At 39.5% G+C, this 20,932-nt stretch overlaps 1 protein-coding gene across 1 annotated transcript; it reads right to left on the bottom strand.

Moving 5' to 3' along the window:
* Nucleotides 1–806: 806 nt before the first annotated feature.
* On the bottom strand, nucleotides 807–12,639 carry SPRY3 (sprouty RTK signaling antagonist 3). Its single transcript, XM_045471532.1, has 2 exons — nucleotides 12,239–12,639; nucleotides 807–6,727 (listed from the first exon to the last, which is right to left on the bottom strand). The coding sequence occupies exon 2, from the start codon at nucleotides 6,622–6,624 to the stop codon at nucleotides 5,758–5,760; it is 867 nt and encodes a 288-aa protein (XP_045327488.1). The 5' UTR covers nucleotides 6,625–6,727; nucleotides 12,239–12,639; the 3' UTR covers nucleotides 807–5,757.
* Nucleotides 12,640–20,932: the final 8,293 nt, after the last annotated feature.

The following is a 20,932-nucleotide window of genomic DNA, read 5'->3' as shown; positions in this document are numbered from 1 at the left end:
TGACCTGAGCAACTAGAAGTTTGGAATTGGCATTAAAAGAGATAAGAAATGCTGCCAAGTTCAGGTTTGAGGAGAGAAAAAATAAGTTTGAACATGTTATGTTTGAAATTCCTACTAGATATCAGAGTAGAGATGTGAAATAGGCAGTTGGATATATGAGTGAGAAGTTCAAGGGAGCAGTCCAGGCTGGAGATACAATTTTGAAAGTCATCATGTAAATGGTACCCAAAGAGCATATTTCAAAGACCAATTGCTGAGATACTTGAATATGAAGAGGTGAGGAAAATGAGGGTATCCAGTAAAGAATAGAGAGGAGCAGACAGTGAAGTAGGAGGAAAACCAGAAGAATATGGTATCCTGGAAGCCAAGTGGTAAAAGTGTTTTTATGAGGACAGAATGAACAGCTATGTCAAATGGTGCTAGTAAGTCAGGTACATGAGAACAGAGAAGTAACCACTGGACTCAGTAAAGTAGATGTCACTGAAGGAGAGTCTTCTGTATTGTTTGGAGGGATGACATGGTTTCATTATTCACCATGAAACACTTTCAGAATTCTCCTATGCTCATCTTTTCTTACATAAAAAAAGCAAGAATTAAATGAGTGGAATGCATTCCAATGCTTTAATGACACTGTCCATAGATATAAAACTATATCAATGGGATGTTTTTATTAACTAGATGCTTTGACTTCATCTGAGCATAGTCTATTGGGCACGGGGAATTATTGAGTATGAGAATAAGAGATAATATAGCTCTTAGAATGTGTCTATATATCATAATTAGTGGCTGAAATAGAGAAAATTCAGTTGACCAACAGAATGTTTTATTTTTATGTTGCAAAATAACTTGTTTAGCCATTTTTCCTGAATTTAATAACTTGACCAATTTTCCTGCTATTATGCTGATGAAGCTTAAGTGAACATAAGTGCATGTACGTGCATTGGTTTAGACATACTTTTTGAAGAGTTCACTAGGATAAAGTTTCTTTTTATGCTAAGAAGAAGGATATTTTGAGACTTTGTTACTCCACTAGTTGAACCAGGGACTTCATTTCCATATAGAAGGAAGCCCTTCAAAGCAAGTCAAGAATACATAGGTTCTCAAGTTCATTTGTCTCCCTATAGCACACACATAGCCACACACTTGCTACCCCTTGCTCCTGACGTACGAGATGCCAAGGTACCTGCTTGGGCATCCACACATGCACTACACAGAAGTGTAGGGGAGTTAATATCTTACAGGGAAGGTATTTGACTATTAAGATAGGAGGCAGGAGATAAATTCTTCTCCTTTAGTCCCCCAGATGGGCTGTATGGAGATGTAATATGGCCAGTCATAACAAATTGAGAAATTAGCTTGTCATGAAACTGATTATGGACAACACAATGATACACTCCTTTTTGTTTGCTCTCCTTCCTTCCTTCCTTCCTTCCTCACTACTCTTTTTCCTTACTCCTACTTCCCTGGAATTGCACATTAGTTTTTGCTTCAAGTTCTATTTTCTAAGAAACTTAGATTTCTGAAAATAAATAAATCATAATTACACCCAAATTCAGAATTGTGTAGCTTTGGACAGGTTTTATTCCCTCTCTATGCATTTTTTCCTCCAACTATACAATGTTGACATTGGGATAGATGTTCTTTAAGAGTCTTTATGGCTCTGAAATAATACCAGGGTAAAGGATTGTCAGTATGAAGGCAGTGATGGGAAAAGTAAGGTATTACACTGAACAGTGGTCATCAGTGGATTGCTTACATTTGAATCAGAAAAATGCTCTCAGTATAATCAATGAACTTAGATGTTAACAATTCCAGCTAATTTCAAGTTCCAAAAATAGTTTTAGTTCTACTTTCTGCAGAAAGAAATCAAATTAGTTTTCTCTGGGCCTGTAAAGAAAAGGTCAAAGTCTTAAAAACTCGTAAACTTCTCTGGCACAAGTCACAATATTTCCCTACTAGTTCTACACTGTAAACTGCCTGAAAAATGGCAACTGTCTGCAAACATGTTTTCAAAGGGAATGGTGGAGAAGTTTATAATGCCATCATCTTGGGAAGTAAGAGACATATATGATGTCTGTAATTATTGCTTCACTCCTAACATAGGAGCACATTTGTTTCAAGTTTTAGGCTGCAGATGAACTGCAGTTAGGGAAAGGACTGTTCACTGTTTGGGGCTTGTTATACCAGAAGAGTCTGCATTATCCTTCAGACTTCTACACCCAACTCTGGAGCAGGGACTTGGGACTCAGACAGCATAGGGTCAAATATTAGCTCCATAATTTACAAGCATTGTTACCTTTAGCAGTTCAAATAACCTCTCTGGGCTTTAGTTTTCACATCTGTAAAATGGCAATTGTAATTGTACCTACATCTTACAGTTAATGTGGGAATTAAATGAGCCAATATAGGTAACGTGCTTAAAATAGTGCTTAGCAATACAGTAAGCACTATATAAGTGTTCACTATACTTATTATAGCTATTGTGATGAGGGAAGATGGGCTGGAATTAGAGGAGAACTCTTGACTAAAGCCGTATGAGATGTATCAGGGAACCAATATGTGGAAAGCAGTAGAATAAGGCGGTAATGGATGACTGCAAAAAAAAAAAATGCTAAGCAGGAAACACCCTCTAATATTCCTGTTTATACAGTACATGCCACAAGGTAGAAAATAATGAAAACAGAGGCTTTCTGCAGGATTTAGAGTTCTTTCATATATATTTTAAATATACATGTGCAATACATTAAAATATATAGAGATGTGTGAATATATATATTTACACACACACGCACACACACATATATATACATATACATATACTATACATATACATATACATATATATAACTTCACAGAAGGGACGCAAATGCACACTCACACATCTGTACGCATACCCCAACAGGACCCATCTATACGTAAACCAGATGCAGCCCGTATCAGGCCAACTTGGACACAAGTGAAAGCCCTGACTCAGCAGCAGATTGCAGATTGCAATTGCATTTGAGTAACCCTTCAGTTTCTTCTACCAAGTGTAAGGCCATTTAGAAACACACTGAGAAGAGCTCTTCTGGGTGTATGGCAGAGCCCAGGGCCCCTCTGGCAGTGCACAATTTGCCTGAGTAAGGACTGCAGGATTGGGATATCAAGGAGCTATCAAAGAGGAGGGACTTGTGTTAGTTTGGGCCCTGATACTAGTAAGCAAACATCCATAGAATAACTTTAGCTCCAGGAACAATGCACTAGTGTCATAGAATCCTTATATATCTCAGCTCTAAGCAAATTTCAGGCAGAAGCGGGGAGAAGTGTGTGTTGCTACTCATCACCATCCAGCTGGACTCAGAGAACTGGGCACAGCTTTAGGGGTAGGTAGATAAGTCAAAGGTCAATCAGGCAGACTTGTAAGATTTTTAAAAGTTACTTAAAATTAAAAGATCTGAAAGCAACATAAGAGGTTACAGGTATTGGTTTGGGTTTATAATGTTCCAAGAAGCCAAACCTTATATATGGCACCATTTGCAGCAATATCATTAACATTATTAATAATAATCATAACATATTTATATATACAAAAATAGAGCAAAGCAATTCTAGAAGAGGAGGTGAAAGTGAAAGTATGAGGCTGTGTACAGCCCAAATGTCACTATACTTCAGGAAGATTCAGAACCAACAAAAACTGAGTGGCACATATTTCTATAGTATATATCCAACAAAGAGATATGGATGTTCTCTTCTTCTTCCCCCTGTGTATGACTATACATTTCTCTCCACCTCTCCACTCTGCAATACACATCCATGCACACTTTAAAAGAGATGATATATAAAGTCAGAGTCTGGAAGTCTTAAACTAAGTTGGAGCACCTTGATTTCAAGCAAGTGCCCTCAATCTCTGAATTCCTTAGTGAATTTTGGATTCACTTACAGAGGGAAACTGGATCTAATTCTTGTGTCTTTAACAACAGCTGTCTTTAGGAGCCTGCCATCCCCACTGCAGCCTTTTCCCATTGAAGTGGATTCACAACACAGGCTCTTGGTATTTTTTAAAAGAGAAGTCAGTTCTCTGCATTATATGTCTTTCATCTCAGTTCTCCACTGTTGCTGAAATTTAGGTTTTCAGGCAATTGCCGTTGCAGACAAAGCCAGGAGTGAGCACAATGTGTGCAGCAAAGAGTAGGCGAAGGTACAGCTTGGTTAGGGATTCTTTGTTTGTTTTTTCCACACTTGAGCTTCTACAGGTGACAGAGCCAAAGATGATGTCCACTGGGGGCAGTCTCAACACCTGATAGTTAATTAGCTACCCACCAGGCACTGCATAAAGACCAGTACACTAAGTTGGCATGGTTCCAGAAAATTGAATGGCAATGGCCTTCTGTTACTGTTAATAGAGTCCTATGAGAAAAGTCCCAGGACTCAATGTGGTGTAGGGTAGAGAATATTTAACTAGGAGTCAGAAGGCCTGTATTCCAGTCCCAACTCTGCTATGAACTCCGTGTGTGGCCTTGGGAAAATCCCTTCCTATCCCCAGGCCTCAGTTTTCCCATCTGTAAAATAAGGGCATTGAACTAGATTAACAGTTAAGATTCCTTCCAGCTCTAAAGTTTTATGACTTTTTATGTCCGTAATTAAGGCCTGAGCCATGCAGTCTCAGGGCAGTTAGCTTCTAAGAGAGAACAGACCTCTGTAATATCCTTTGCTTTGTTCATTTAGCTATAAAGCACGTCTGCCTTTGGCACTTGGGTCAGACATACAAAGTTATGAGCATCCTGATTTACTATCCTACTCCGCATGCTAGTGGAATCTGTCAGCACTATAAGTTGATTATTGGGAAAGGGAGTAAAACTCCAACTAGTTAAACCTGGAAATGTAAGATAATTTTGCCTCATATGCTCACAAACAGGTGAGTGTGGTTATGAGCACACACACACGTGTCAGGATATAGACTATTGCTAGTGATCAGTTCATTACAGTAATCCATTTCCCTTAATAAAATTTAGTAAATAGTATAGCATAGCAAAGTTTGGCGTCAAAGGAAACACCTATGGAAAAACAGCACTTTCGGACATAGTAGAGAAGGAAAGGTAGAGAGAGACAAAGATAGACCAAACAAGATAGAAATACAGGTAGAGAATGGATTAGTCTGAAAGAGAGGGAGCAAAGGAGTAGAAGGAAGGGAGACAGAAAGAAAAGAGAGGAAAAGTAGAAGGAGAGAGACTGGGAACGAAGGGGGAGGGAGCACAGAACAAGAGGAGACAGGGAGAAAAAGAGACTGAAGAAGAGAAGGGCAGTAAACAAGGGAGAAGGGATCAGATTCCCTGGAATATTGAATGCTGTTCCACACGGACCTGTGAAAACTATCTTAGAAGAAAGTTTCCAAAGGCACTGTGGAAAGTAGAGTGACGCTCAGAGCCTGCATCGAGAGGCACTATATTGGGGAGCCCCTAAACCTCCACGTTGCTGGCTCTGTCAGCCCTCGGTGTCCAAATGTCATGCCTATATATCACCTGAATTTGCCATGACAGCCACAGGGCTAAAACGGCAAGGTGTAAAAAGGTTGAAGAGGAGTGGGATAGATACTGTGAGCAAGAGCAAGGCATCCCGCACCAGGATGTACTTGGCCATTCCCCTGACACTGCAGGGGCAAAACTGGTGAGGCCCTAACTTTGGCTACTTTACTCCTCCTCCCCCTCTTCAAAGATGAGGCCTGCACTTTACTGATGGGGGCTAAGAAAGAGAAAGCTCTGGATCCATTTTGTGGGAAGGTCATACAGACTTTTCCTGGGCCTTGGGGAACGGTGCACTACCAGAAGAGATTTTTCTGCACACAGTGTTGGTGTGCCTCTTACAGCGGCAGCCTGGTCGCCTGAGGCTATCATAGCCCTGCTGGCACAGATGGAGGCATCCACGGGTAGGCAGGTAGCAGCACAGGCAAGGTAGGAAGAGGGAGATGAGGCTCATGGCTGCCCAGCGGACAAAGCAAGAGCTCGGCCCACAGGAGCAGGGCTCATCAGCGCAGTTGTCTTCATCATCAGTGGAGCAGTGGTAGAAGAGGCCCTTAACACAGCAGAGACAAGTGCCATAATCGAGGAGGCTCTCAGCAGAGCAAAGGCAACGCTGGTTGCACAGCCAGCAGGAGGGGAGAGGACGAGCTGCCGTGCAAAGGACACATTTGCAGCGCCCACACTCCTCGCAGATGAAGAGGTGCTCACTGGGGTGCACTGCAGACGGCTCAGCTTCTCCCTTCAGAGCACCATCAACCTTTGGGTGGACCCCTGCTCCAGGCTGGGTTCGGATGATGGACTGGCCTGAAGGTGAGGGGGTAATGCTGGCCAAGAGCCTTTGATCAGAGGCAGTGGTGCTATGGGACATTGAGCTGGCAATGCTAGATTGGCTCAGATGCTGAGGCAAGGGCTGCAATTGATGGCACTGGCTGAGACTGCGGGGAAGAGCAGTAGGCATGGTAGCCAGGGACCAATCAGATTTGTGGGTTTGCACTATAAGGGAAGGGCTGGAGAGGGCCTGTTTACAGGGGACTGGAGGCCGTTCCACATAATCATTGCTAGCATGAGTAGAGCGCAGCTGTTCAATAGGAAGAATTTGTTGGAAATCATCTGTCACTGCAGCATCCATTTTGCCTTGATTCTTGAGTTCTGAGTGGTTTTGGGTTAGGGTGGCACTTGTGGTGATAAAGAGCCCTTGTTGTTACATGGACGTTAGGGCACATCAGAAAATCCTAGGAGAGAAGAAACACAAACAACACATGAGAACACATCGGCCTGAACACGTTGCAGGGAACTAAACAAAGCTTGAGCCCTGTCTCCTCTACCACTACCTTCAATTACTTTAGGGTAGTCCTCATTGTTACACCTTTATTCTGTAACTTACCTTGCCTACTTCTTTACAGGCAAATCTGGTCAACTTATCCAGGCTATAAAGCATTCTGGGAGCAAAGCTCAGATCATTGATTCCTTTTGTATTGCATCATATGACTCGGGTCACAGGAGCAGCTATCTCATTCAGATGTTTGCTAACACAGAAATCTAGGCCTCTAGCCTCACAATTATAATAAAAATGGAACCTAATTTCAAATGCAAAGGCTTCATCCTGAAGCAATGCCAGTGTAAAAGAAAAAGCCTCACAATTCTTCCAGGAGAAGTTGTGTGAGTGTGTGTGTATGAGACATAAATACAGGTGAACATATATGTATCATCAAAATTCTCCCTTCAGTGAAATTTCTGATAAGCATAAATAAACAGATGAGAAAGGAATTTCTTGATTCAATGAATACAGGCAGGCAAGATGTAATAATGGCACTGATATGGCAGAGACACAGAAGGCAAAAATCAGGCTATCTGTAGAACAATAGCAAAAAAAACCTTTTATACATGTGGGAGTAACACTTGGGATGAGGGAGCCATAAAAGATGAACCCTGAATTATTTGAATTATCACCTGTATTTGTACCTATTACTACCCGAAGTCAAATCTACATCGATGGGATTTACTAGGCAGAATCTACTTCAACTGCTTTTCCCTATGTTTACCTTACACAGTAAATTGGCTTTCTTAAAGAGCAACAGTGTTCTCATATCAGATCTAAACCAAGCTGAATATCTAGAAAGCACATGTGCTTGTGTCTCCATTGTACCACAATCAGGAACTGGTGGCTGGTCATTTTCGGAAGGATCTGATTGAGCCTAGTACTGATAATGGTGACTATGAGGAAAATGTTGTACAAACAGTAGATTGCTGTATTGCAACACCTGGAAGACTGAACAACCAAAAAGGTGTACACAAGAGAACCTAAACACAAATCCCAGAGTCAGCCTGGAGGCATTAGGACCTAGGAAACACTAGCATGAATAAAGCATACATTTGAAATCCATCATATTTCAGGCCTCCTCAAAATAGATCAATTACTCACACTACTGTATAGAATGCAAAGCTTGAATGAGTAATAGAAATGAACAAGTGAAAGAGGATAGTGCTTGATTAGATTTCCATAAGCAAGCAAACACGGCACTGAAATGTGTCCAAAGCTCAATAACAGGAGAAATAAGGATGCCAAAGGCCTCAGTGGCTAATAATATGACCAGACTCATTGCCTTTTGAGGCTATATCCCCATGCAAACCTGTTTAGTTGAATTTACATCTGTTCATTTTTTGAAAAGAAGATTTAATTTGGTTAAAAATAACTTTCTGGCACATCACATAGAAGAACCAGTCTGACTATAATTTCGGTTTTTAGTTAGTTGTTTTTGTGTTATTTAATGCAGCACAAGAGAATGCAGATAAACACTGTGGACATTCTAAGGCTCAAACATCTATAAAACTTTTGTCAAATCACTTGCTTTTTGGGGCCTCAATTTCACTGTCTATATAATTATAGGGGTAAACTAGGTGATTTTGAAGGACTGAACCCTATTATGGTCTATCATTCTGTAACTACACAGTTTGTCAAGAAAAAAAAAAAAAACTATCTTCGTCTATACCTTCGTCTATTATTCTGTAACTACAAAGTTTGGCAAAAAAAAAAAAAAAAAAAAAATCTTCGTCTATACCTCCCACATCTTCAATCCTTGAGGGTAAACTAAGCAACATGCCCTTGTTCATTTGGGCACTCAAAAGCAAAATTTATGTCTCTTTTATTCACTTGGACTCACAGCCCCCTGAAGTGTCCAACGTCTACCTTTGCTGTACTTTGTTAAGACTAATAATCTTAGTTTTGGAAAGGAAAAAGTAGTTTTCATTGGAACACCTAAATAAACAAAGAAACATTGTTCAGCTGACTTGAAGGATATGTGGATGTAGAAGCTTTGAATCAAGAGAATTATTTTTGGCAAATTTATAAGAAATAGATTTATTCCCCATTGATCAGATAAAGAAGGCGCGGGGCTCTTTGTGTCTGTTATACTATAAGAACAGTAACAAATACAGTGCATGCATTTTAGACTCATTGATTTCCCAAAGGAAACTAGATTCAAATCATATTGGAAATTTAAAAATCAACAACTTGAAGGAAGATATACAAGGCCTCAAAGTTACAAGAGATAATCATACGGGATTCCAAGGGTATCAGTAAGTATCTCAGGGACATGCCCAGAAGGTTCAAAAGCTAAGCTTGGAGGAATCTAGGTCATAATTGAAATGACTCAGAACCATGTTCAAAGGGGATCCTGTCTTCGCAGCAGAAGGGTATATATGGTGCTTAAGTTGAGAAGGTGTATCTAGATATTGATTAGATTTCTGTAAGACTGAGAAGTTGAGATGCTTGATTGGATGATTAAAGGAAGCTCTGGGCATTGGTCTGGGATGGTGAGGTACTAGTGTCTTGTTTGCAAGGGACCTAACAGGATGAACTCGGATGATTTCTTCCTGCCCTGAAAAATCTTTTATTAGAATGTACTGTGGAAAATCTGCAATACACAGGACAGGAGCGCCTGGGTAAAATGTGTGTGTTGAGAAGGATAAAACAAGATTGAATAATAGTAAATTGTTTGCAAATCTGACTAACAGGATGAAGTGAAATAGATACTGTAGGGGGAGGTAAAAGGGGAAAAAAGTTAAGAAACAAATAAGCAAGAGACTGCTACAGCAGATAGATTAGATGAAAAACTACTACTGCTTGCATGTTTATGATTCAGAAATCTACCCATTAAAGGGCCATTCATTGTGAGCAAAAACAGTTAAGAAACTGTGCTGTTGGTCAGTTCTATATTCTATTAAATGAGGGAATATGCATATCAAATATTATTAAATAGGAGCCAAGGTGATTACAAGTCTTGGCTGCACATTGGTGGGATCTAGTGATTTCTGTCACGTAGTGCCTCTGCAGTAATGAATGATGCATTGTAAACCCACTCCCATCTCAGTCACTCTGGCCAGGTGCTCATAGCTTTCTCAACAGTTTTTCTGTAGCCCTGAAATTTTCTATGTTCAACCTAAACAGAAATTTCTTTTCTTATGCCAACTTAGGGACTAGAGAGCTAAATCTATTCAAGAAATGCTGTTTGTTAATGAAAGAAAAAGATATTTACTTCCTGGAACCTAAAATCTGCCATGTTGAGACCAAAGTTGAAAACTTCCCTATCTAAAGCCCTACTATGCTAATACCTTAAGACAGCCCTGATTTCTCTGGCAAATCCTTCCTGATACAATATGACTCAACCTCAATTCCAAAGAAGAGGAGGGGAAAGAAGGAGAGCCTGGCTCCTGTTTTCTCCCACTCCCATGGGTTCAATGCTGTTTTGTACCTCACTGTGTAACAGCTCTGGGGTGTGTTACTTTTTTCTGTGCTCTGCTGTTACATACACTCGTTCTCAGAATAACTGAAAGCAAACATAGGGGGAATTTCTGCTATGGCTTTATATGTTTTCTTAGTTCTACTGTTCCAAAGTCTGCTCTCCAAAAATCCCTCTCTGTGCAAAGGCATTTGCATCTCTATCAAAGCACTCCCCCCTTACAAATACCAAGTTGTATATAGTTTACATTACTAACCTCTCAGCCACTGACTGGGCCTCCCTCCTACCACATACATCTTGCTGGAGCTGCCAGGTTCCCACCACATTTAACTCTTAACTTGTCATTTTGCTACCCTGGTCCTATTCATTACTTTAATAGTTTCATTAAGACTCGTGGCAGTTTATTTCAAACTGGAGAGTCTTGTAGTTTTAAGACCTTGCATTTTTAAAGATATACGTGTTTTAGTGACGAGCAGTAAAGGGAAAAATTGTAATAACAAATGAATTCACCTAACTCGAATCCTGGGGAAAATGCTAGTTGTTCACTTAAGAAGTAGGAATCTTTCTTTAAACCTCAAATCCTTGTATAAGATACAAGAAATTTAAGTTGTAGTCCTAACTCTAGCTCTACTTTGTTTTGTGACTGTGGGCAAGTGACTTCCATCCCAAGCCTCAGTTTTGCTATCTGCAAAATGAGGGGCACAAAAGGAGGGCTTTTAAAGCCCCTGCTCATCTTGATACTCTACATTTTTTATGCCGAGTTTGTTGTTTGCATTTCTCTGTCTCAAAATGTCTTTCATGAAGAATTAGTCTCCTTCCTTTATGTTTTTTAATTCCTCACTACCCAACTCCTCAACTCTGAATAAAAACCCTCCAAATCCAAGTCACTCAGACCACCATCTAGATTGTTTCACAGCTAGAGAGACTTAACAGAACACAAAGAAAGCAAAATGCATAGAATAAAGTCTTAGTAAATGTTTATTTAGAGGTACAGGGAGCAAGACTAATACTTCCTTGTGGATAAAATGCTAGCCTGTGCCTTATTGGTATGTATGTATGCAGCCGACTTGTTGGGAACATGATTTAACACCTGGTATATCCAAATTCATGTAATAGCACATTATGTTACAATGAGGTTTTAATGTACCCAGAAAAGCAACAATAGTTTGCATTTCAAAATAGATTTTCTGTTTAAGAGTTCAAGGTCTGTTTTCTGTTCATCTAACTTGGTTTGCAGCATGCAGAGGTGAATGATAATTATAATTAGCTACAGGAATGGAAGGGAGTATAAACCACTTGTACTAGGTCCTATCAAATGCCTATTGGCTAACTGGACATGCTCACAGGTTCTCACTTTTGACAAAATTTCCGTGTGCCACACAGAGACATGTGCACACACACGCAGGAATGGATCCAGAGATTTCTAAATCATTGCTCTGACTCAATGTAAGTAGGGGGTTATGCCGTGTCAGCTTGCGCCATTTCTACCCAGGGCAAGGTGATGTGATGAAATCTGAACGATGCACAGCCCAGACTTGTGAGCCAATAGCAGACTAGCCCCACGCTGACAGGATGCCCGCTGGGCAGCCAGACTGGCCTCAGCACGGGCTCTCCCTACGTCCTCAGCTTGGGTGGTTAGGCTGCGCTATAAGGGGCTTAGGCAAGCACCAAAATGCATTTAAAGGTCAACAGGCTAGAAATTAAATTGACATTTGGATGCAAAAGGGTTATTTTGAAGTTCCATTTTGATTTATAAATTTCCAATACGGATAGTTTTGTGCAAAAGCTGATTCATTTAAATCTCATTTAAATGGTTTTCATTTTATTTTACCCACGCGTTTGCTCTTGTACGCGTGCACACGCGCGCGCGCGCACACACGCACACTCACACACACACACACACACACACACACACACACACACAGGATGGCTGGAATGAATGGCAATCTGTGCATTGCATAGAAAGAATTCTAGGGTCTTTAAGAGCTAATCTCTATGGCTTACCTTGAGGAAAAGGTTTATCCATGCTGAGAAAAGCAGAAGAACTAATGCCCCATTTGGCTCAAAAGACCTCTTCTTCTCCTGAGTCTTTAGGTTTCTCCACCTCTCTTCGGAAAGTCTGAATGAAAACTCCACTGGCAGTGGAGCCAGAAACAGAGATAGTTCTGTGTCGGTCTTTCTGACACAGCAGAGAAAACGGAAAGAAGGGGAAAAAAAAAAAAAAAAAAAAACGGTGGTGCGGGGGGTGGGGGTGGGGGTGGGGAGGAGAGTCAGACCTGTAGTGGCAGATACTTTGTATAGATTTTACATGCAGATCTAAATCTTGATGCACGTATTCCCCAAAGAAAGCTCAGCAGGGTAAGTTGTTCATATCCTCCTCCTCTTTCTCCTCCTCCTTCTTCTATTTCTCCTCCCCCTCCTCCTCCGCCTCTTTCTCCTCCCCTTCTCCTCCTCCTCCTCTTTCTTTTCCCCCTCCTCCTTCAGCGTTTTCCTTCCACTCCTCTTCCCTCCCCCTTCCCTCCTCCCCTTCTTCCTTCTTTACCTCCTCCCCCTCTTTCTCTTCTGCCTCCGCCTCCGCCTCCGCCTCTGTCTCCTCCAATCTGACGGATGAACCAAAGCAGCAGAAACTGCAGTTGTAGACGCAGGGTATCTCAACAGAGCAATAGATACCGCTAGTGTGTGATTATTTATATAGCTCAGGGTGTGTTGGTATATAATCTGCAGAGACGGGGGTGGGGGAGGGGGATGAGATTGCAGTGTGTTCGGCTCAGCTAGCTGGCTGTTTTGTGAATGTAGATGATTTCTGAAGGTCTTGTGAATGGATTATAGGGGAGGATGGGAGGGAAGGGATTTATTGCTCCTTGTTATAATTTCTTTCTCTCCCTCTCTCTGTGTCGTTTGCTTTCCCGGAGCTGTAGCTCTTAATGCTTAGCTAAGTGGCGTCATCCAGTTGAAATTGAATCGACCCATTAGAACTCCCCATAGGAATCTCTGTATCCGGTCCCTGGGTAATGACTGAAACAAAATTTAAAGGCGAATGGGGGTGGGGTGGAAAGTAGCAATTTTAAGGAGGCCTAATTTAAATATCTCTGCCGATCACAGTCCTACCAAACCACTCAGCCCTTGCTGAGTGATTGCCGCTTCAGTCAGAAAGACAGAGCTTCTCCTTTGTTTCAGGGTTTCTCCCACCTCTTACCTGCATTCATTTCTACTTTTTCAGCACTAATAATAATTATCCATCCATCATTTATTGGGAAACCATTACCCAACTTACTTTCCCTTTCTGCCTTTAGTATGCCATATAATCAACAAATATTTTTTGAGTGCCTTCTTTTGTGCTAGGTATTGTGGATTCAGTAAGGAAGACAGAATCCCTGCCTTCATGCAGCCTTCTTGGGACAGTCCTTCTTCTGAAAATAAAGCAGCTTTGGACATTTTCTCTTAAAGTGAAGATCAAAGTTTTCTGTAAATTATCCTCAGTTCAGTATTTAATGCAACAGGAATAAGTCTTCCTTTTGGGCATCCAGACAGAAGCACTTGGATGAAAACAAGCTGGAGTTTAAAATAAAAAAGATCTGATTTCAAGTCCTGCTTCAATGGACAAGTAGCAGGAGCTTGATCATCAACATTCTTAGCATGCTTTGGTTACCCCATCTGTAAAATTGAGATGGTAAATGGTGACAGTTCACAGTAAAACAAACCTTTGAGTCAGGAAACTCAGTTTCTTAATCTTACTCTAACTCCTTGTGTGACCTTTGCAATTTACTTTCCTTCTAGTGCCTCAATTTCTACATTTACATGAGGGGATCTGATTAGGTAATTACTAAGGTCTCTTCTAGCTCTGACATTCTATTATGTACACCCTCGCAGGACAGTTAAGGAAATAAAAGAAAGCATGGGATTAAAAACATATATGGTTGTGTGGGTCTGCATGCACATATGTGTATGTGTGTGTCAAAGGTGTTCCAACTCTCTTGTTGATGTGTGTGTGTGTGTGTGTGTGTGTGTGTATAGTGTATACACACACAGATGTGTAATTTCTAAGCAAAATCCAGATCTCTTCCTAATCAGAATTTCTAGAGTCAAGAGATTTGCCTATGTAAATTCTTCTCTTTTGTGGCTCAAACTTATTTAACTGTTTTTTTAACATTTATTTATTTTTTGAGAGAGAAAGGGAGACAGAGTGCAAGCAAGGGAGGGGCAGAGAGACGGAGACACAGAATATGAAGCAATCTCCAGATTCCACAAACCCTACAGGGAGCTTGAACTCATGGGCCTCGAGATCATGACCTGAGCTGAAGTTGGGCGCTCAACCGACTGAGCCACCCAGGCGCCCTGCTTCTTTACTCTTTATTTTTTTTAATGTTTATTTTTGACACAGAGAGAGACAGAGCATGAGTGGGGGAGGGGTAGAGAGAGAGGGAGGGAGACACAGAATCTGAAACAGGCTCCAGGCTCCTAGCTGTCAGCACAGAGCCAAGGCGGGGCTTGAACTCACAGACAGCAAGTTCATGACCTGAGCTGAAGTCAGATGCTCAACCAACTGAGCCACCCAGGCGCCCCTCTGCTTCTTTACTCTTAATATGGACTTGAACTTATCTAGATCATGAAAACCATTAAAGCTAATCTGTACTTTCATGTGCAGAAGAGGACAGATTTACTAATATATTCATTCACCCATTTTTTTCAGGAGATATTTATTGCACATCAACTATGTGCCAACTATTATACTAACTAGATTCAGGTCAAACAAATCAGGGTTCAAATTTTTGCTCCTAAATTTATGAGCTATCTGACTTTGTGCATCTCAATTCACCTCTCTGAACCTGTGTCTTCATATATAAAATGGAGGTAACTGTAGTCCCCACATCAAAGGAAAGTGCTATTTCCTATAGATTGAATAAGGTCTTGCATATGAAAGGTTTATTATGTGTCTGGCATATAGTAAGTGCTCAATGAACAGTAAATATGAATAGTAAGAAAATTAAGAAGTTGTCCTCACCTTAACGTAGCCCATAGGAGGGGCAGGAGATAATTTCAGTTTGAAATCCTTTTATTTTTTAAGGTCCAGCTTTAAATTTGAATAGTTATATGCCAAATATATCTTTCTTAAATGTGGCTAATTCTCATACTTTATTCCTGTGTTCAAAAACTTATTTCTAATTCCTAGAGCATTAAGTTTAAATTACTCTGCCTGTCAATCAAGTTATTCTCCAACTCTATACATTCCACTTCTCAACAGATCTTTTTTTTTTTTTTTAATTTTTTTTTCAACGTTTATTTATTTTTGGGACAGAGAGAGACAGAGCATGAACGGGGGAGGGGCAGAGAGAGAGGGAGACACAGAATCGGAAACAGGCTCCAGGCTCCGAGCCATCAGCCCAGAGCCCGATGCGGGGCTCGAACTTACGGACCGCGAGATCGTGACCTGGCTGAAGTCGGACGCTTAACCGACTGCGCCACCCAGGCGCCCCTCAACAGATCTTTTAACATAAGACAAGTTGAATGTTTCACTCTTCTAAGGAACCAATGCACATGGCTACCAATCCATCTCTTCATATTACCCTTCACATGAGTTATATATATTTATCAATTTTCTGCCTTCAGGTCCCAATTCCTCTGTGAATCCTTCCCTGACTATTAAGGCTCATTTCTGCTCTAAAGCTCTATGGTAGTTTTTACTAATACCCTAATTTATTTCTACATTTGAAACTCCTACAACACTTTTATCTATGCCCTGTTCTCGTTATTCAGCAGACTTTGTTAGATGTTTTACTTTCTTTCAAAATATTTTTGACTTGTCATATCAGAAATGATTTGAACAACCAGTTGCTATAAGTATGGAAAGGTGTGTTTAATTCATGATAAAACCACAACTTAGAGATTTTTAAATCATAGTAGTAACGAAGATGTTTGGAAGGCAGAGTGATTTTTCTGTTGTACTTCAAGGTTACTTATTTATTTTTTTGAAATTACTGGCTTTTAGAAATAGGTGGATTGATCAGTGGTAAGACAGTATTTCCAACTTCCAGTGGAATTGAATTAATGTCAACAAGGTATCCATAAAGACAAAAGAGCCATTGGACTGAGAGGCAGGAGACCTATGTTTGCTTCTAGGCCAACACTGTCTCTAACTAGCTGTATGATCTTAGATAACTCAATGAATTCGTCTAAATGTTTCCTGAAAAGCACACCATTAGCTAAAGAGCTAAGAAAGCATGTTTCCTGAAATACACTGAATATAACAGTTTGTAAAATAAGTTGTTAGATATCACATAAAGAATTTTGTAATGTCTCAATATCAATTTCTGTATATAATTGTACTATCCGAATATCTTACCAAAAATCATGAAATTGCAGGGACACCTGGGAGGCTCAGTTAAGCAGCATTTATTTATTTATTTATTTGAGAGAGAGAGAGAGAGAGAGAGAGAGAGAGAGAGAGAGAATGAGTGCGGGAGTGGCAGAGAGAAAGGGAGACAGAGGATCCAAAGCAGGCTCTGTGCTAACAGCAGACAGCCGGAGGATGCAGGGCTGTGAGATCATGACCTGAGCCAAAGTCAGACACTTAACTGACTGAGCCACCCAGGTGCCCCAGCATCTAGCTCTTGATCTCTTGATTTCAGCTCAGGTCATGCTCTCATGGTTCATGAAATCAAGCCCTGTGCTTGGGATTCTCTCTCTCTCTCAAAATAAACTTTTTGAAAAATCATGAAACTACAAATAATCTTTCAGAAACATAACATTTTAAAGCACAAATAAAAAATATTTATGTAGATTGCCAAGAGTCAAATATTTGTTTAATAGGCATTAATTGAGTGACTAGTGTGCTAGGCCCTGGGGATACAGCAGTGAAGACAAATAAGATAACTGTTATATCTACCCTCGAAGAGATCACTGTCTAGAATTGGAGACAGATAATTATAATAAAAGGTGATAAAGAAAAGGATACCTAAACTGGTCTTTTGGTGGACAAGGGAGTATACAATGGCATGGACTATTCAGGGCTATCAAGTATTTTGGAATAGTTAGAGCAAAAATCCTTGAAGGCATTTGCAGATGAAAGGGTTCTGTGGTGTTGTGATTAAGAGTGTAAACTCTGGAATGAGTCAACCTGAGTCAAATTCCAGATCAGCCACTTGCCAGCTATGTATCTTTGGCCAAGTTACTTAATCTCTTTGGGCCTTGGTTTCTCATTTGTAAAATCAGTACTATTTACAAATATACCTCATAGGGTTGTTGTGAGAATTAAATGGGTTAAAACATTTTAAATACTTAGTATCTGGCACAGAATGAACCTCTCTCCCCACCCACTTGAATGTCAACTCCATGAGAGAAGGAAATTTAGTTGTTGAATCATCAGCACTTAGTGAGTGGCCCATAGAAGGCACTGTTGAATGAATGATCTTAACATAATTATTGTTTTTATGGGTATCATCCTAAGGGGTGAGAAGGTTGACTAATCTCAGTTGTTTTCATTGTTGCCTTAATATAGACCCACAGTATAAAGATAGAGTGATAAATTGACATATAAATAAATTAATTAATTTTATATTAACATACATACTATGTTATGTATACTATTAATTAATATATAATTAATCAATGAATCCCTGGTATCAAGGGGCTCGTAATTTAGTAGGAAAGATAGCAAACAGACAAATGTAATGAAGGATAAATGCTATGGAAGGGAGCAAAGAAGAAATACACCTAATCCAATACTGAAGGAGTTATAGAATTCTTCCTAGAAAAGGTGATATTTAAATATAAATTTGAAGGATAAGAAGGACATTAGAGCCAAAGAGAACAGCATGTGCAGAAGCCAAGAGGTAAGAGAGGGGATGACAGAATGAACTGCAAAAAGAACCATCACTGAATCTCCCAAACTCAACAAAATGCCTGGCACAGAGTAGGTGCACAGAAAATATTTGATAAATAAAAGAATGAATAAAAACAATTACAAGCAGAGATAACAGAACTAATCGAGATACAAAGATGTGAAAACAATGTTTTGTAAACCATTCTAAGAGGGTCCCCTATATTCATGGCTTGAACAAGATGGGAGCAGAAATTTTCTCAAGAAGGCATCACCCACATGTTTTATTCATATTCCTAGAATGTAATGAGCTTATTTAGATTTCTCATTTAGGTTTTACTAAACTGTAGAAAGTGGAAATAGATTATACATTAAAAAAACAATTTTGTATGATAGTCCAATACACTGTCTAAAATAATCATTATCAGGGGAGCTTAGGTGGCTCAGTTGGTTGAATGTCTAACTCTTGATTTTGGCTCAGGTCATGATACAAGGATCATGGGATCAAGCCCTGTGTCAGGCTCTGCACTGAGTATGGTGCCTGCTTGGGATTCTCTCTCTCTCTCTCTCTCTCTCTCTCTCTCTCTCTCTCTCTCTCTCCCTCTTCCCCTGTCCCCCGCTCTCACACTCTCTTTATAAAAATAATAATAATAAAATAATAGTTATCATAATCTTCATCCATAAATCCAATAAAATAGCATTTGTAATTATAACCCATACTTTCTTATTTTGTCTATATAAAACACGTATTCTACACAAATTCTCATGAAAGTGTTTCCTCATTCTGCTTTTCCCAGAATGCAACTAAATCCATTTGAGAGCCTGCAAGTTTCTATATTGGCCAGTTTTATCCATACTCTCCTGAAGTCAAGAAGAACTCTTTAGAAATGCCAGATGAAAAGCTGACTTATGATCATCCTGATTCAGCAGTGATGATGCCAGAAGAAGTAAACAATGCCAAGGAAATACAGATTCTTAACCAAAAAACCTATAGGGATGGTGATACTTATTTTTACCCACAGAAACTGACAAACAAGTATAAGAGAAATATCACCAACAATAAGAGAATGGTGTAGAAAAGTCAGAGAGAGAGAAAAATAATGTGGGAACGTAAGGAGGGGTAGGAGGTAGAGACAAAGTGGCTCTATGGAAAGAAAGTAGGACTGAGTAAGGAAATGTGAAATTTAGTATCTTAATCTTCTGTGTAGCTTTGGCAGATCATTTTTCATCTTTGGGCTCTATTTTTCTCATCTGTAACATAGTAAGTTTCAATGTAATTCAATAAGACAAACATATACTGAGCACATCCTTAATGTCAAGGAATATACTTGATGTGAAAGATACAGAGATAAATGTGTCATAATATGCCATGTGGTAGGCCCTTAATATATACTAGTTGAATGAATAAGTGGTCTTAGCCTCTCATTACTCACAGTCTGGTAGAATAAATGGACATGTAAACATATAAACTACAATAAAATCTGTCACTAAATCAGATGAGAGATAATTGTGGCCTGAATCAAAGTAGGGGCACTGTAGATGAAGAAAAGTGGACGATATACAAAATGTAGAATAAATAAGAATTAGTCATTTATTAGATGTGAGATGTAAATCATGCCATATTCTGAGATATGGAAGGAACATAAAAAAATAAGCTTTGAGTATGTTGGACTTGAGGTGCCCATGTAATATCTAAATGATAATCTAGGCAAAATTACACATGGGGCTTTAAGTTTATAAGAAGGTATGGATCAGTTCCATACAAATTTTAGGATTCTTTGTTCTCACTCTGTGAAAAATGGTGGTGATGTTTTGATAGGGATTGCATTTTGTGTAGATTGCTTTGAGTAGTACGGATATTTTAATATTTGTTCTTCCAATTCATGAGCATAGAATGTCTTTCCATTTTCTTGTGATGTCTTCAATTTCTTTCATCAGTGTTTTATAGTTTTCAGTGTAGAGGTCTTTCACCATTTTGGGTAGGTTTATTCCTAGGTTCCTGTGGGTTTTGGTGCATTTGTAAATGGGATTGATTCCTTACTTTCTCCTTCTGCTGCCTCATTATTAGTGTATAGAAATATAACAGATTTCTATATGTTGATTTTGTATCCTGCAACTTTACTGAAGTTGTGTTCTACCAATTTTTTTGGTGGAGTGTTTTAGGTTTTCTATATAGAATATCATAGCATCTGTAAATATTGAAAGTTTGACTTCTTCCTTGCTGATTTGGATGCCTTTTCTTTCTTTTTGTTGTCTGATTGCTGTGGCTAGGACTTCTAGTACTATGCTAAATAACAATGGTGAGAGGAGATGTCCCTCTCTTGTTCCTGACCATAGAGGAAAAGCTCTCAGTTTTTCCCCATTGGGGATGATATTTGCTGTGGGTTTTTCATATATGGCCTTTATGATGTTCAGGTATGTTCCCTCTAAACCTACTTTGTTGAGGGTTTTTATCAAGAATGGATATTGTACTTTGTCAAATGCTTTTTCTGCATCTATTGAGAGGATAAGAGAGATTTTATCCTTTTATTAGTGTGGTGTATCACATTGATTGATTTGTGACTATTCAACTGAACTTGCAATCCAAGAATAATTTCCACTTGATCATGGTGAGTGATTTTTTTAATGTACTGTTGGATTCGATTTGCTAGTAATTTGTTGAGAACTTTTGCATTCATGTTCATCAAGGAAATTTGTCTGTGGCTCTCTCTTTTTTTTTTTAGTGCAGTATTTGTCTGGTTTTGGAATCAGGGTAATGCTGGCCTCATAGAATGAGTTTGGAAGTTTTCCTTCTATTTCTATTTTGTGGAAGAGTTCGAGAAGAATAGGTATTAATTCTTCTTATTTAAATGTTTGGTAGAATTTCCCTGTGAAGCCATCTG

The sequence above is a fragment of the Leopardus geoffroyi genome, chromosome X, assembly GCF_018350155.1.
Source record: "Leopardus geoffroyi isolate Oge1 chromosome X, O.geoffroyi_Oge1_pat1.0, whole genome shotgun sequence".
Lineage (NCBI taxonomy): Eukaryota > Metazoa > Chordata > Mammalia > Carnivora > Felidae > Leopardus > Leopardus geoffroyi.
Note: the sequence above shows the minus strand (reverse complement) of the source record. Positions and strands in the feature narration are given on the sequence as shown.

What these genes read in the sequence shown, in the direction of transcription:
- SPRY3 (XM_045471532.1), bottom strand. Translation starts at nt 6,624, where the DNA reads ATGGATGCTGCAGTGACAGATGATTTCCAACAAATTCTTCCTATTGAA.